Source organism: Rhinichthys klamathensis, unplaced genomic scaffold, assembly GCF_029890125.1.
Source record: "Rhinichthys klamathensis goyatoka isolate OS25496 unplaced genomic scaffold, OSU_Roscu_1.1 h1tg000111l_1, whole genome shotgun sequence".
In the NCBI taxonomy this organism is placed as follows: domain Eukaryota; kingdom Metazoa; phylum Chordata; class Actinopteri; order Cypriniformes; family Leuciscidae; genus Rhinichthys; species Rhinichthys klamathensis.
Window position 1 is genome coordinate 15,534,196 of NW_026606649.1, and position 16,949 is coordinate 15,551,144.

The 16,949-nt window shown below is 39.6% G+C and overlaps 1 protein-coding gene across 16 annotated transcripts in view; it reads left to right on the forward strand.

Annotated features, from left to right (window-relative positions):
- rims2b (regulating synaptic membrane exocytosis 2b) overlaps positions 1–16,949 on the forward strand; it is a 232,465-nt gene that overhangs the window by 181,170 nt on the left and 34,346 nt on the right. For 11 of the 16 annotated variants that reach the window (XM_056254608.1, XM_056254605.1, XM_056254609.1 and 8 more), the window contains 7 exons: positions 488–559; positions 969–1,037; positions 1,998–2,237; positions 3,252–3,299; positions 4,040–4,075; positions 6,700–6,741; positions 9,780–9,802. In XM_056254608.1, coding sequence (XP_056110583.1) covers positions 488–559; positions 969–1,037; positions 1,998–2,237; positions 3,252–3,299; positions 4,040–4,075; positions 6,700–6,741; positions 9,780–9,802 — 530 coding nt within the window. The remainder of the gene's footprint in view (positions 1–487; positions 560–968; positions 1,038–1,997; positions 2,238–3,251; positions 3,300–4,039; positions 4,076–6,699; positions 6,742–9,779; positions 9,803–16,949) is intronic. The other 5 variants (XM_056254617.1, XM_056254618.1, XM_056254619.1 and 2 more) reach the window with 2 other exon arrangements.

Here is a 16,949-nt window from a genome sequence, read left to right on the forward strand (position 1 = left end):
AATTATAGAAATTGCAAGAAATAATGTCAGAATTCTGAGATAAAAAGCTGCTATTACCTTTTTACATATTAATTATGTGGCGTAAACAGGTATCCATACAAAAGTATACTTGCCCTATTGAAATTTGTTGAGGTAAAAGCAAAAGGCAATTCATGTCAGAACTTTAACGTTAGTAACATCTTCTGACAGTATTCTAAGTGATAAAAAAACAGGGTAAATTCTGGTATGTTTATAGCAGAGGGTCGGCAACCTTTGAAGGGATAATCATTGGCATGTGAGCAATATTGAGAGATGAATATATATATATTTATGTTGTATATTTAGCTTTAGAAATGTAAGTCACTTGCACCTGCATGGCGGTCTACTCCTAGCAGTAATCCTCTCAGTCACACAGTGATAATTATGGTTTATTAGTCACTAGTTGTTGGTTTCTTGACATTTTGGTTTGCTTTCTCTTTTGATTTGCACAACTCATCAAACAATGAAGCAGGAACAGGGGTGGTACCTCAGGCTCCTGCTCCTTCTCCTATTCTTTCCCAGCTTCCACAGACTGTGGCTGGTAATTTATATTTAGGACACATGGGATACTTTATATCAGTCAAATGCAAATATGATCTTTATATTCTGAGAGTAATTGCATTTGCATCAAAGTTGTTTTAATAAGTTTGTTAATAGATTACGTAAATTACATTTGAATGGATCTTTATCACTTTTTATATTATTCAATTATTCAATGTTCAAAAACAGAATTTTCAGAATTATATTTACATTTGTACTGCAGCACATTAGTTAGTATGTTCAGTCACCAGGTGGACTTAGAAAATAAACATTTCAGTCTTTCAGTAAATTGTAGATTAATTTAGTTTTTTTTTGCTTCTATTTTCATATTTTTATATTTCTCACCCTCATGTCTGATGGCATACTTCTGTCTTTCTTTTTTTACTCTCATTTCTGTCTGAATGTTGAAGCGGTGGGAGGGGCTTCACAACCCCCAGCCCCGCCCCCTCCACCTCCACAAGTCACACAAGCAATGGCTGGTAATGCTGTTATTGCATAGCTAGCAATTGATCCCATAATAAGAATACACAAATAAGAAAAAAAAACTGTAGATATAAACTGTAAAACGCTATATAGTATAGTATAGAGTGTGGTGGTCAGTAAATACTGTAGCAGTACACTAGCTTGTTGTGTGTGTCATCGTACGTATTATTAGTAATGCACCGAAATTTTTAGCCGAAACCAACAATTCTGATTTTGTTTTAAATAGCCTAATATTCTTCTTGCCATTGGTTTTATGTTATATAAGTTTTTTTTTTTTTTTTGCAAGAAATTATTAGGCTACTTTTATTCAGCAATGAGGCATTCAATTGATCAAAAGTGACAAATCGTTTGTAACAATGTAACAGTTTTACTATTTCATATATATGCTGTCTTTTAAACTTTCTATTCATCAAAGAATCCTGAAAAAAAAAAATCAAGGTTTACACAAACTGTTTTCACAACTTTTTCGACTGAAGACCGTTCTTTTAAATTGTAATAATATTTGAATATATGTTTTACTGTTTTTGATAAAAATGAACAGCTATAGTTTGAACAGCTAAAGCTATTTTTGAAATATTTACCAAATAATATAGCAGTTATTGTTAAATCAAATAAGTATTTAAAGTAAAAATAATGAAGTTTATTCTGGAAAACTAAATTATGATTATAATAAATTATTATATCACAATAAAATATATCAGTTAAACTGGATTATTTCATATGCACACTGCTTTTTCTCATGTCAAAATATTTGTTAACGATATCTGTTAAAGTAGCGAGTTGCCTGTAAATATTTTCATGTTTATTGTTTTTTTTATTTTTTTTTTATTTCAGTGCATTTCATAAATGTCCGCCCCAAATAATCCTTTTGTTAATTTTCCTGTTTTTTGTTTTGTTTTTTGTCCACAACCCTGTCTCTGCCAATCATGTTGTCTTCATTGTCATCATCAACAAAGCTCATGAGAGGATGGAGCCTCCTGTCCCGGGCCCTACCATCGCACATGTCACCATACCTCCTCATGTCCACTCTCCTCTCCCTCCTGCACATCCCCCTCCACCTTCTTCAGTGTCCACTCCCCCACCTGTGCAGGCCCCTCCTCCTCCAACACATGCTCCTCCCTCTCCAGCCAATGCCCCTCCTCCTGCCACTGCCTCATCATCAGCCTCACCTCTTGTACAACAGGCTTCTGTGCCAGGTGTGTCAATGCAAAAGAGTACTTCTTACTACATACTACACAGTATACACCAGGGATGCAAAACTTAGGCTGTGTTTCAATCAGCTCCCTAGTTCAGTAGTCAAGGAACTGATCAGGGAGTCTGCCATTTAAAGGGCTGTCTCAACCACTAAATCCTACCTGTGCACTGAAACGTTCGCTCCCTAAAAAGTCCCACAGTGCACCAAGAAAACCAGAGAGCGTCGATGCCTACTGTGTTCCTTTAATGGAAGTTCTGAAGCACAAAAAATCAAGTGAGCCAACTCACCACACAATAGATGTTTTTTTTTTTTTAATACAAACAATTATTTAATTATATTTCAACATAAACATACATCGCTAGACAGGTAATGAACATATTCTAGCTAAAATTTTGCACTTATATGTATATGTAACAAGCAAAGTATTTTTCATAATGTACTTTGAATAACATTTAAAAATGATGTAAGAAAGATATCAGTTCTGCTATAGTTCATACCAGTAGACCATGTCGCCGGAAATAGGTCATCAGTGACCCAATGTGTAGTGAGCCAGGATCTTTACTGTCCTTACCAGTGCCAATATTCGTGTACACGATATACTAATTCACAACCTAGGGAGCTGATTGAGACGCACCCTTAGTTCCTTGAGAGTTTAGCTTCAACCCTAATTATAAATGCACATGATCCAGCTAACAAGTATGTTTGTTGGAGCAGGGTTGGAACTAAGTATTTTTGCACCCCTGGTATACACTGTATACTTCCTCTGATACTTTAAAATAGTATGCCAAACAGTATGCAGTATGCAATCATAAACAGTATTAGATACTGCATTCCGAACAAATAGTAAGAGTAGTATGCTGTTCTGAACATAGATTGAGTGCTCGTAGCTTCATAGGAGCATGAGTGTGCATATGTGTGTGTGTTTTAGCATGGTTAGACTGTACCTGTGTGGTTGTGGAAAATACTGATTATTAAACTCCCCTTCTGTTTATGTGTGTGCCATTTCCGACACAAGAATCCCAGGAAAAGCCTGTAGCTCCCCCACCTGTCAATGGGAGGAAAGGCAAGTGTGTGTGACCGTGTGAATCTCTCAGTGATGTTTTACAGTGTGTTTGTGTTGCAGAGATTTAGAAAAGTAGATGTTTAAGTAGATACGTTTGCAGTACTTGACGTTTGTACGGCTACACTTGTATCAGATATATTTTTTATATCATAGCCTATTTACGCTATGATTGTGTTGGTGATGTCATTTAGAGGGATGTTATTGAAAATGTTTAGAAATTCTGCACTGAGCTGAGGTATTTTTCTAGTTTTGAGGGATTGGTTATTATTTTAAGAATAATTGTTTATTATGTTTTTGAAGCCACTGGACACTCGTGTAAACCAAGTACCTTCATTCACCTGTAGATGGCTCAATGACACTCCTTTTTTAAAAACTAGACTTCAAAAATCAACTAGACTTTCATTGTTAGAGTACAAGTTTTTAAATATTTTTAAATTAATTTTAAAAAGTGATTAAATAAACATAAAAATATTAAATTACTATTTAATTAATTTTTTTCCATTTTTTAATAATTGCAAATGATAATATGTAATAATGAAAACTGAAAAAGGAAACTTTTTATGTAGGAAAAAAATAACTGGATTTTTTTTAACTATGAGGGTAAACGGCGTATAATTGTAACTTAATCATGCTAAATGTGCCTTTTATATATGCACTCTACTGGCTTTAAGTATGCACATCTAATTAACAATTTTGTTAACTAGGACCATTGACTTTTTCTCCTTGTCTTGTAACTTCAGAGGTGACATGGGAGGACCAGCAGAAGAAAGCTCCTGGTATGCCACAACCTGTGGTCTTCATCTGCCTTTAGTAGAATAGATCAACACTAGTGCGCTTCCAAAGGAACTAGATTGCAGCCATTCTTCTGCTATGTAGCTCTCTTCTTTTGCTGCTCTTGTTGCTGCCATCTTATTTATTAAGACTGAACCCTCTGTAGTTACTGCTCTATGCGGCATGATTACTAAAATAGACAAAAATGTAGTGTTCCTTTTTGGTGTATTTGAACATCAAACAGGTAATAAACTAGTATGGTGTGTTTGCCTACTGGGAAGCGCTTACAAGTCCGATTCAAGGGGAATTCAGATTAATCTGTAAACCAACTACAAAAAAATTCCCATATAGGGTTATCGCTGTTTTTATTCAGTAATATAGGTTGTCAAATGTTGCGTTGCAGTTACGGGTAGCTATTGGGCCTGAGCCATTGCCCCTTTGCCCTCTTGGGCCGAGGTATCCCTCTTGCAGGCAGAGTATTTTATATGAGTGGAGTGGATTTCAATTCGCGCTAAATGCATTCTGTAATGAATCTGCAGCTCCAGATCCACTCCGGTCCGGGCTTTCCACTTATCGCTCGCACCACAGCCATGCTCCGAGTTCCCTAGAGGAGTAGTGGACTAGAGGAGACCCATGCTTCATAATTACTCATATATTATTAACGCAATCATGATTTCTGCCTTTCATGGTTAAATAAGCATCTGCAGTATTGGTGTGCTAGCAAGCAAAAAATATCAATAAATAAATTGGTGTTTATTCTCATTATGGGCTGCGAATGATAGATCAACATGAGCTTTTTAAGTATCGTTAATGCTTGACTTGTCCTCTTCCTGGCAAGGGTGATTTTTGCAGCGCGGCTCACACTGAACTGAGCAGACAACACGTTGTGACACGAAAATGCACTATAAACCCATTTTCAACATGATCTTTTGCAATACATTTATGAAGCAGCACTAAATATTTAAAGTCCCCTGTAGTCAATAACTTTATCTCTTAAAACTCATCTTTGATCACCAAAAAAAATCCTTGAAATAGCTTTTCCTTAAAATAGCTTGAATGTAACTCTACACACTTGCCTCATTTAGTATACGCGGTTCTATGAATATGCAAATTAGCCCTGCCTCCACTCACTCACACCAGCTCCGAGATCCACACGTTGACGTGATTGGTTACAAGGTAGTTTGTGACGTCAGAAACACCAGCGATTTCTCAGTGAAAATACTCATCAATGGTGTTGACATGAATTTGCACATGGTTTGTCTTAAAGCATATCAAAAACACCACATAGAAACCACTTAATATTCACCACAGGGGGACTTTAAGTGAACTAATCACACAGTGCTTGAAAAGGTCTATTGGGATTGATGTAGAATAAACACACAGTATAAACACAGTACAATACCGTATAGTTGACTTAATCTGGAAGTTCAAGCAGTTTATTCTCAATTTTAGGTTAAAATCTGTCTGTTTTTAAGATGAACACATTTTAATTATACAACACATTTTCATGAAATTGAACAGAGTAATCTTTAAATGGTAGGCTATGTTATGGTTTAGTAATGTTATAATATTTAAAATACAAAATAATGACTCAAAATTCAAGATATGGGAGCAAAAATTCCCCTCTAATTAGTTCATTTTTTAACAAGTTATCGCACGAGCAATAGAGCAGTTTTTTCTCAAATGGCCTCTGAGCACGATTGCAAATGTGATACTGATTTTATACAACAGTACAATTTTCAGTTCAGTTATTTTTTAGATTTTAGAAATAATATTGTCAATACAGTATGTTTTTGCTCTATTGAAAATAGTTCCAAACAAACACAACAGATCATGGTGCCCTTTTTCTTGGTTTGGGCCACTGCCCCTAAAAATGTCCGTGCATGTCCCTGTTGCGTTGATTAGAGTTCAAGTCATTCACTTCAGATTTAGTCAAGTCACCTTTATTTATATAGCGAGATAAATTTTATTTATATAGAGATGTAGAACTGAACTGCTAATTGTTCTTTGTCATCATCACTATGGCAATAGGTAGAAGGAAGGTAGTAATTAAGTAATTAATACACTTTTATTGATGCTGAGATGAACGGTTCTCACTGATATATTTAGAATCTTTTTGGAAAGCTAATATGATTTCAAAATATGAATTAAGTGCTAGCCTTTTTGTTGTTATTTTAGAGTTAGAATATCTTTGATTGTGCCTCTTAAAATCAACAATTAAAATCAATAAAAGAAGAATTAAGACAATAAATCGTGAATCAATAATGCCATTGAGCTATGTTAGACATTACTGTAGTGTTGCATGCAGTATGTAGTGGGGAAAATAGGGCATAGATGGTTGCCTGTGTTTGTAGTGTGTGTTTGAGAAGTATGTTCCACATTAGCCTTTGCTTAGTACACTTCAGTACATTCTTTCGATGCTTTAAGGTTTTTCTGAGGTGTTGGATTTCTCAGATCTTTTTTTATGTTTGTTTCGGCATGAGTGATGAGTTTCTGAATCTGAAATTCATCTAAAATCCTTGTGAGTGTGTGTGTGTGTGTGTGTGTGTGTTTCCATCATAACATTGTGTGTCGTGTCTGTTTAAACTGTCTTGTTTTCCTCTCATTTTGTGTTTCATCCACACATCAGCAGTAGTGTCAGAGTCAACAGTGTCAGAGAATGGAGATGCAGGTAATTTAGACTAACCCTAACATAAACCCCTCCAAAACGTGTGCGTGCGTGCGTGTGTGTGTGTGTGTGTGTGTGTGTGGGGCAAACAGGGTAAATGGTTGGGTAGTGTTATTAAAAGAGTTTAAAACATTGGAACTACACCGTTCACAAATTTGGGGTCAGTACTTTTGAAAATGAATAATTTTATTCATCAAGGACTAAAATTGATCAGCAAAGACATTTATAATGTTTCAAAAGATTTCTATTTTAAATAATTCTGTTCTTCTATTCTTGCTTATTTTAAATTGTAATAATATTTCACTATATTACTGTTTTTACTGTATGTTTGATTAAATAAATGCAGCCTTGGTGAGCATAAGACTTCTTTAAAAAAAACATTGAAAAATCTTTTCAGTGGTTCACAGAATTAGGATATGATGTCTTATCTTTCAGACAGATTTGTTTTACTTCATTGCATATATGTTGACATGGCAAAATATGTGGAATTCAGTAAGTTATTTCTATATGAGACCAAAATCCCCAGGCATTAGTGTTTAAATCTAGTCTGAAGTAATAATGAGTGTTGAAATATTTTTTTTTTTTTTTTTTTTTTGATGGTTGCTGAATGTTATTGAATTTGCTCGTTCAATAGAGTGCAACAGTCGGGTTACCAAAGTAAAATTTTGTTTAACAGTATAATTTGTGTTCAAAAACTACATTACCCATGATGCTGTACAGAAAATTCCACCAATCAGAGCAGAACAAGCAAAACCGTGTTAAAATATCTATTTAGCTCCACCCACTGCCATGAAGCGCCACGTAATCGAGTCGATCTACGCTCTCAAAATACTTGAATATTTCTATATATAATATGCATGTTTTGCAATACACTTAAAACCTATTGTTTTATATATAATCACATTTTAAATTAGTAGTTTTATATATTTTATAATTTGATTGTTGTTCGCAATGCTTCATGGGATTGTAGTTCTTTCCATCACTAAAGCCGTATGCTGCCCTACAAAGGCAAAAGACCTTAACTCACCAGAGTGTGAAACTGAGAAAAATGACTTTAAAGTTTTTTTGTTGTCCAGCCAATTGTATGATAGGTAGGACAATGAAAATTTGCCAAGTAGTTGTCATAATGAATATATTTATCTACATTAAAAAATATTTAGCTCAAACTTGACCTTTGACCCCTATTCGGAAGTTACTGTATTCTGCCTTTGCATTATCTGCAAAACAATAATGGGTCATACAAAGGCAAAATACCTTAACTTCTAATTTATTGACCATTTTGCCTTTTATCACTCTATACAAACATTTCTATGATAACAACGAAAGCCTTAAAATAACATTTAGTAAGTTCTGTCTAGTAAGGGTTAATATTACATCAATAGTTACAAAATATTACAAAATAAAAAAATTATGAGAAAGACCTTAACTCGCTAGAGTTTGGAACTGAGAAAAATGACTTTAAAGATTTTCAGTTGTCCCTCCTGGGATTTATTCCGGACAGTGTGATTGTAGGTACAACCCGCTTGTAACAGCTTGTCTGATGTTGTATGCACCAACAATTCTTGCTGCATTATGTTGTATGCACCAATATACCGTTGTTGCTTCATTATTATCACTCTGTGATATATTAGTCGCGCGTCGGCTCGACTGTGTTCAGGGCGGAGCTGAAGGCGCCGGCGAAGTTTTGACACTCTGCCAGCTAGATGCATGATTGTTTCAACCCGATCTGGGTGAGGCGGGGATTTAGTTCTTTGTTGTATTCACCTGCTACGGCGTGTGTAACATTTTTTTCTGTCAACTCTGCATATATCATTCGCGATGGATAGCCTATCGCACGTTTTTCATATGGAGCGGGTTCAGATCATACTAAATGTTCTGACCGCATTTGTGCTGGACAAAGCTCTGAGGACATCAGAAGTTACAGGGACTGATGGCAGCTGTACAAAGTACACCGGCTACATCGTAATTTCAATTTTAATGGAGAGCAAAACAAAGGCAGAACACCGTACAATCTGAAAGGTAGCATATTTGATAGAACGCCAGCACCGTAACTTCATATTGACGCGCGGCTAAACAAAGGCAGAGTGCCGTAACTCAAAATGTGCGTTCCAAAACAAAGCCAAAGAGCGGTAACTGGTGTTACGGTGTTCTGCCTTGGTTTCTCACGGGCTTTTGGAAGTTACTGTTAAGACAACCCATTATTTTCTCGAAAAAACGACGGAATTGACTCAAGATACTTATCCACATGATAAAGGGGGTCTTGAATGTGCCAAAAATATAAAAAACTAATTTTCGACCAAACACGAAGTTACGGTCTTTTGCCTTTGCACGGCAGTATGGTACACAGTCTTGTACCTTTGTATTTTTGTTTGATTTCCAAACACTTTGCTGCTTTGACAAAGACTTTCTTTAAATCCTTATCGGAGAAATGAATGGAAAAAATACTTCCGGAACCAGTGCCGCTGAAAAAGTTGGTTGCCACTGTTGTACTCTATTCCTTAGAGAATCTGTGATTTGTTTACTTATTTATCTATTTATTTAGTGGCTTTTAGTCCATTACTCTTTTATGAGCTCATGTGTGTTAGCTTTGATATTATCATATGCAAGTGTACTCCTAAAAGCTGACAAAGTAAATCTTTAGCAGATATACAATACAGTACATGGTACAAAGTACAGTCCATTCCTTTTTTTCTGCCTGAATTATTGATGACATCATCTCCTGCACAGACATGTGTGACTTGCATTCATAAAACCAGTTCATAGGGTCTTTAAATGACTGGTCAAATAAATTTTCATTCAGTTGCTTAATGGCATTGTGTTCTCTTTCACATGTTTATTTGGGTTGGACTGGATCAGCTATAATTTCCTACTGTTGAACAATGCTGTCCATATAACTTCTGTTGTCTAATGTGTGTCGCTTCGGAGTTTGTTGGATGTGTATTTGTATCAACAAGCAACATTTACTAATTTACATACAGTACTGTGCTTCTGTGTAATGGGTTTCAATACATCTAACTTTTTTGTCTTTTGTTGTCACACAGGCACTTTGAAGGATCCATCAAAGGTATGTTTCTTTCTGTCATTGCTTGAGTTTTTCTACAGTAAAGCAATTGTATTCTTAATATTTGGGAATAGATGAGGGGCTGTTTGTTTGAAGCTTTTCTTTATGGTGACTTCATGAATTTTTAGAATAACCCTGTAGAGACGAGAAGTCTCAGCCAGTGTATCATTTGCTGCCTAGTTCCCTTAGGTGATATTTTAAGCGTTTACAAACATGTCCGATGCCAGACGTTTGGCCTTTGTCACCAGTGGACTGAGAATAGTTTACTTTCCAGTAAGGAATGTTCTCTTCAGTTGGAGTAAAGTCCCTTACATTGTGTCCCGACCAGGTACAATAAGATGTTTCTCTGTCAATTTTCAAAGCAAAATGAAAATGACTGCTACAACGGGCCCAAAATATTTGGATACAAAATATCAGCAATTTGTGCAACAACTTTTAATCACCTGGTGTTTTGGTGATTTTAGATGTATGAACTGAAGTTAGTTCTCCTCAAGTTCACACATGTGTCCAAACAAAGTAAGTTTAGGTGTAGAGAATCACATTAAAGACATCATTCAATAACATTTGACTACCAGTTAATTTTGTGTATTTTTTGTTTAATTTTAAACAGTATATCTATTGTTTCAGAGTCTGTAATTTACAGCCTGTACACTATCGTTCAAAAGACTTGGGTCAGTAAGATTAAAAAAAATAATTCATTCATATTTTTTCTTCAGCAAGGATGCATTTGATTGATGGAAATTGACAGTAAAGACGTTTTATAATGTTACAAAATATTTATATTTAAAATAAATGCTGTACTTTTAAATCTTCCTATTCATCAAAGAATCCTGAAAGGAATTTACCATGGTTTCCACAAAAATAGTAAGCAGCACAACTGTTTCCAACACTGATAATAATAAGAATTGTTTCTTGAGCAGCAAATCAGCTTATTAGAATGGTTTCTGAAGGATTTTGTTACACTGAAGACTGGAGTTATGATGCTGAAAATTCAGCTTTGCCATCATAGAAATGAAGGACATTTTAAAACAAATTCTAATTGGAAACCCTTATTTTAAATTCTAATAATATTTCACAAAAGCTCTCTGATTAACATTAATGAGTTACTGTTTGTTGCTGGTTAGGACACAATGTTGTGCCTGATTAGGACACAATATAAAGGCCCTCACATAGACATTTATATTAAGTACTGATTAGCTGTACCTCATGGTTACATAAAGTGTCAAGTATCTGTAAAAAACGTGTTCCTGATATACTGCTGAAATATACCACCATGACTCGTGTTGAGTTTACTATAAGAAAAGATGAGCACTGAGAATCCTGTAGTTATATAACACGTCTCTTTTATTTTGATCTCCAACAGAGGCACGTGTGCACTGTACCATAATTCTTGCATATGTTACAAACACTTCACTTGGTCCTCTATTCTGTTTTGATTAATGACGGAAGTTATAAAAACTGTTGTTTTTTTTTTTTGTCAGGTCAGATCTGTGTGTGTTCTGGAATATGACATCCTTTGTGACTTTTATAAACATTTTAGTTATTGGTTGTTTTAAAACCTAGTGAGTTGCGTACCAAGACAGCATTCAATGCACTTTCTACGGTAATTAGGAACAGACAAACCAAACCAAAACCTTGGACCAAAATCTAACCCTGGATAATGCAATTCAATTCCAGAATGCAATCCAAAACATCTTAGATATATCCGAGATGGCTGATGGTGTAAAGAACTTCTGACCAAAAATATACTGATGTTTCATTTAGTACTGAATAGTTAAAATAATCTGATTTGTATGGTTATTAGAGTATTAGTGTCAGCTTAGCAACATGTTAACATCAAACTCTAGAGAGCAAAATTCACGTTAATTGGTCATGTTCATTTTTTCACGGGAAACTGATTTATAACAATAACTTTAAAACCTTTAAAGACAGACCTGTTGTGAGCTCTAAGGTTGTTAATCGATGATATATGTTTTTTTTAAGCCATCTGTTTCCATTATTTCAACTTATTATAAAATAATCACGTTTATCAGTGGAATTTGTTGGTTCAATTGGTTAAAAACATTGCCCATGATGCTGTATAGAAAATTCCACCAATCAGAGAGATAAAGCGGGCAAATCGCGCCAACAAAGATCTACGCAACCCCTACACTCAAAATACTTAAAGGGTCACTTCACCCATTTGCATTAAGGTTTGTATTGTTAGAAACCCAGTCATATATTATAATGATGGTGGAATTTTGCTTGTTTTTTTTATGAGATGGGAGAAAAAAGGATTTAAGTGTTTTACTTCCGTCCTATCGTGACGTAAATATCGTCATTTTGCGTCACGATAGGACGGAAGATAAATTTCATTGCATATTAAGAAAACCACAGCCTTTAGCTCATTATTATTCAAGGGCGTGGGACCCACTCACCCCACTGGCCTATTACAGATCAGTGGGTGGGACTAAACCTGAAGAAACTAAACTATTAATCCGCCATCTTGCTTGGAAGACAGCAAGCTAAGCTAACAAGCGCTCAAGGAGTTAGATTTACCATAATGCCTGAATTTACGACACACGATATGGAAGACGAGGATTTTGAAAATCTTTTGCTCGAAACTGATGTTCGTGGCTATTTATACGAGCCGCAATATAGTGAAGAGCAGCTGAGGCTGATGGAGGAACAGGAGGCGGACGAGGAGCCCGGGCTGTCTTGAGCTGGGCGGACTGCTGGTGCCTGTGCTCTCGCTGTGCGCTACGGACACAGATAGAGTCCGTCTGCTGTAGAGAATTTCAACGATAGCAATTTCTCCTGGACGAAATCTCTGAATCAGACGAGCACACGGACGTTTGTGTTGTGATGTGAACCATCCTCGTGTCGCACCGCATGTTCTGACTGAACCAGGTATCATGCAATAATTCACCATATAGAAAGAAATACAAACGAGGAGTAATTCGCTAATGAGTTTGCCAATGTAACGGGGTTCGTTGTTGTGGGAAGAATGAGGCGGGAACCGGCAAACATTTAAACATTTTAATAGTAAAATAAACAAATACAAAACAAAAGTATAAGCCAGCAGCCCCTCACTGTTGGCCACACACAACAGAAACAAAACACAACATAAAATCAGGCCTGTTCCTCACTCGATCTGCCCTGTCGCTCCTCGTTTTATGCGTCCGCTCCTCGGTGAGAGACGCGAGAGAGACCGGTGCGTCTCATCGGTGTCGTTCATTATCACTCACGCCACCGGCCTCGCGCAGTCATCTCACGTGCCTCGGCTCGCCCTCGTCCTGCTCGCCACAGCCAACTAACTATACATTTTGTGTGAAATGAATTTCTAACTCTGGTGGCAGCTAACGTTAGCCTTGTAGACGGAAGAGTGATTTGTGATGTTTGCGCTGCTGTTCCCTTTCGAAAGCTACAATCGATGCTGCGCTGCTCAGCGCATTGGGAACGTCTTTAGTTGTGACCAGCTGTGAATATTGTGTGTAACACGTCGATAGAATTGACCCGGAGGTAATATAGCCTCGGTCGATGACGTCATCGGCGCGCACCCGCAACACGAGGCTATAAATAGATGAGCCGCAGGTGCATCGTCAGGTCTTTTGTCTTCAGACCATTCTGTGCATGTGTGAACGCAAACACTCTCTCTATCTCTCATCTGTTCTCAGATCTTTGTTAGGAGTTAGTTTTGTCAGGCAGTGTGCAGAAAATTTCTCATTTCTCAAATCTTTTTTTTTCTCTCACGCTACATCAAAGAGTTTTTTGAAAGTAAAAAAAGAGGAGAAATGAGCCAACAAAATAGTAAGCGTTGTGTTCCTCCATGCTCCCGTCCCATGTCTGAGCTGGATACACACGATTACTGTTTTGTTTGTTTGGGGGAAGAGCACGCGGTTCTGGCTATAGAGAAGGGCGGGTGCGAGCATTGTGACCAGCTCACGGTTAAGATGCTTCGCTCCCGTCTGAACTATTTCCAGACCGCACCCGCATTATCATCGTGGGGCTCTCGTATGGATCTGCATGACGAGCAAGAGACGGGTCCGTCCCTTTCGCTTGCTGCGTCACCAGATCCACACATCCCTTCTCGTGATTTCGAAGCGCGCTCCGGTGCTTCTTCGACTCACGAGGGGGATGATGTATCTCTTGGGTCTTCGGACCGCGAGCAACCAGCCTCTGAGCATTCCTCTCGTGAAAAGAAATCTGTCGAGGAATTGCTCGAGGTGGTTACTCGCGCGGTGGCCAGATTACAGCTTGACTGGCCACGCGAACAAGAGACCCCCAAGCAGTCTAAATTAGGGGATAGGTTTCTGTCCGGTGGCAGAGGGGAGGGACCAAAACATCAGTCTCTTCCCTTTTTCGAGGACCTCCATGACGAACTATCTAAGTCATGGAGTAAACCATATACTTCTCGCGTGTTTGTGCCCTCGACGTCGACTTTTTCGACTATCGTGGGTGCAAAGGCGCGGGGGTATACGGAGATGCCTCGGGTTGAAGAGACGCTCGCGAGCTATCTCTCTCCCGACTCGGCATCTTCGATAAAGAAACCTACCCTCCCCACTAAACCCTGTCGTATAACATCATCTTTAGTGGGGAAAGCTTATCAAGCTGCAGGTCAGGCTGGTGCTGCGCTGCACACTATGGCAGTGTTACAGGCGTACCAGGCTGACTTGTTGAAGGATTTGAGTGCGGGCAGTACGATCGACGAAGAGTCATTCTCTGAGCTTCGTCGTGCCACAGATCTGTCTCTTCGTGCGACCAAGCAGACGGCCCGTGCCATCGGCCGTTCAATGTCTGCTTTAGTCAGCACGGAGAGGCATCTGTGGCTTAATCTGACAGGGATTAAGGAAAAAGATCGTTTGTTTCTGATTGACTCTCCTATTTCTCCATCTGGGCTGTTTGGTGACTCAGTGAACACCGTTGTCACCCGCTTTAAGGAAGTTAAGAAACACGAGGAAGCGTTTGTTCAGTTTCTTCCTCGCCGCACTCAAGGGGAGGGGCCGTCTGCCACCCAGCCCCGCCCCGGTCCTTCAAAACCTAGGGAGGTAAAGAAGCAGAGTGTAGCGGACCGTGCTCCCCCTCGCAGGGATTGGGGACAGGTTCGCCGTGCTCAGCAACCTCCCAAGCCAGACCTCAGGACTATCATTAACAGAAAGAAGAAGTCCTGATGGTCTGGCGCCCAATCTGGTGGGGGTAGCCCCCCACGGGATGGGGCGCATGCAAGATCTTTTCGCCCCTTCCCGTTACCCTCACAAAACCTCTCCATCCCTGCCACCTCTCGTGCTTCGGGGGGCAGCGGTTTCCAGCGAAATGTTGGATGTTCCGTTGTTTCCTGCCGTCATTCAGGACACGGAACATCCAACATCCCCTCAAAAGGAAGTATTAAAATTGATACCACTCTCAGAAAGTCTGGCAGCGTGGAAACTTCTGCCAGGCATTTCTGCGTGGGTATTAAGCACAGTACAGATAGGATACAGAATCCAATTTATTCGTCGTCCTCCACGTTTCAACGGCGTGGTCTTCACTTCCGTGAAACCGGAGCTGATGCATGTACTGTCGCAAGAGCTGCAAACCCTTCTGAGCAAAGAGGCCATAGAACATGTTCCTCTTCCAGAGAGAGAGTCAGGCTATTACAGCAGATACTTCCTGGTTCCCAAAAAGGATGGGGGGGTGCGTCCAATCTTAGATCTTCGAGGCTTAAACCGTACAGTCAAAGCGCTCAAGTTCAAGATGTTAACCGTCAAGACGGTCGTGACGCAAATTCAACATCACGATTGGTTCGTCACGATCGATTTGAAGGACGCTTATTTTCACATAGAAATATTGCCACAACACAGGAAATTCCTGAGGTTCGCTTTCGGGGGCGAAGCGTACCAGTTTCGGGTTCTTCCATTCGGCCTGGCCTTGTCACCCCGCACATACACGAAATGCATGGATGCAGCACTGGCTCCGTTACGACTCCAGGGCATTCGCATTTTGAATTACATCGACGATTGGTTGATACTAGCACAATCGCGAGAGATGGCGCTCCAACACAGAGACATCGTGTTAGCTCATCTAGTTGCTCTAGGGTTGAGACTCAACACCAAGAAAAGTGTTCTTTCTCCTGCCCAGAGAACGACTTATCTCGGGATTGTTTGGGATTCGGTCACGATGCGGGCACAAATGTCTCCCGCTCGAATCGAGACCATTCAGCAGACCATGAGCAAAGTCAGGCTAGGCCAAGAACTCACTGTTCGTCAGTACCAAAAAATGTTGGGTTTCATGGCGTCAGCATCCACGGTGATTCCTCTGGGGCTGTTGCACATGAGACCATTTCAGTTGTGGCTAAAAGCCAGAGGATTTCATCCAAGAGCCAATCCTCAAAGGCACATCAAAGTGACGCGCCGCGGGCTTCGTACACTATCTCTGTGGGTCAGACCCCGGTTCCTTGCCTTGGGTCCCACTCTGGGGGCGCCGTGTCGTCGCAGACTGCTAACGACGGACGCCTCCCTGATGGGCTGGGGAGCGGTCTTAGATGGCCGTCCAGCTCAAGGGGAATGGGAAGGTCATCAGCTCGATTGGCACATCAATTGCCTCGAGTTGATGGCCGTATTTCTGGCTCTGAAATATTTTCTCCATCAATTGAGGGGCTGTCATGTCCTAGTGCGGGTGGACAACACAGCAGCAGTCTCTTATATAAATCACCAGGGGGGTCTGCGCTCACGCAATCTGAACAGAATAGCGAGGCAGATTTTTCTCTGGGCCCAGGACAAGTTCCTGTCACTCAGGGCAGTATACATTCCAGGGCATTTGAATGTGGGAGCAGATTTACTGTCCAGACAGACACTACCGACAGGGGAATGGAAACTCCACCCGGAAGTAGTGAAACAGATTTGGACCAAATTTTACAAAGCAGAGGTGGACCTCTTCGCCTCCCAGCAGACAGCGCAATGTCCCCTCTACTTCTCTCTGAGTCACCCAGCTCCATTGGGTCTGGATGCGATGGCGCACTCATGGCCCAAGATGCGCCTGTATGCGTTTCCTCCAGTTTCTTTGCTCCCGGGAGTTCTAGCCAGAGTTCGCCAACAAGGGTCTTGCCTCTTGCTGATAGCGCCACGTTGGCCGAACAGAGTGTGGTTCTCGGAGATAATATCTCTCCTCGACGGCTCGCCTTGGGCGATTCCGG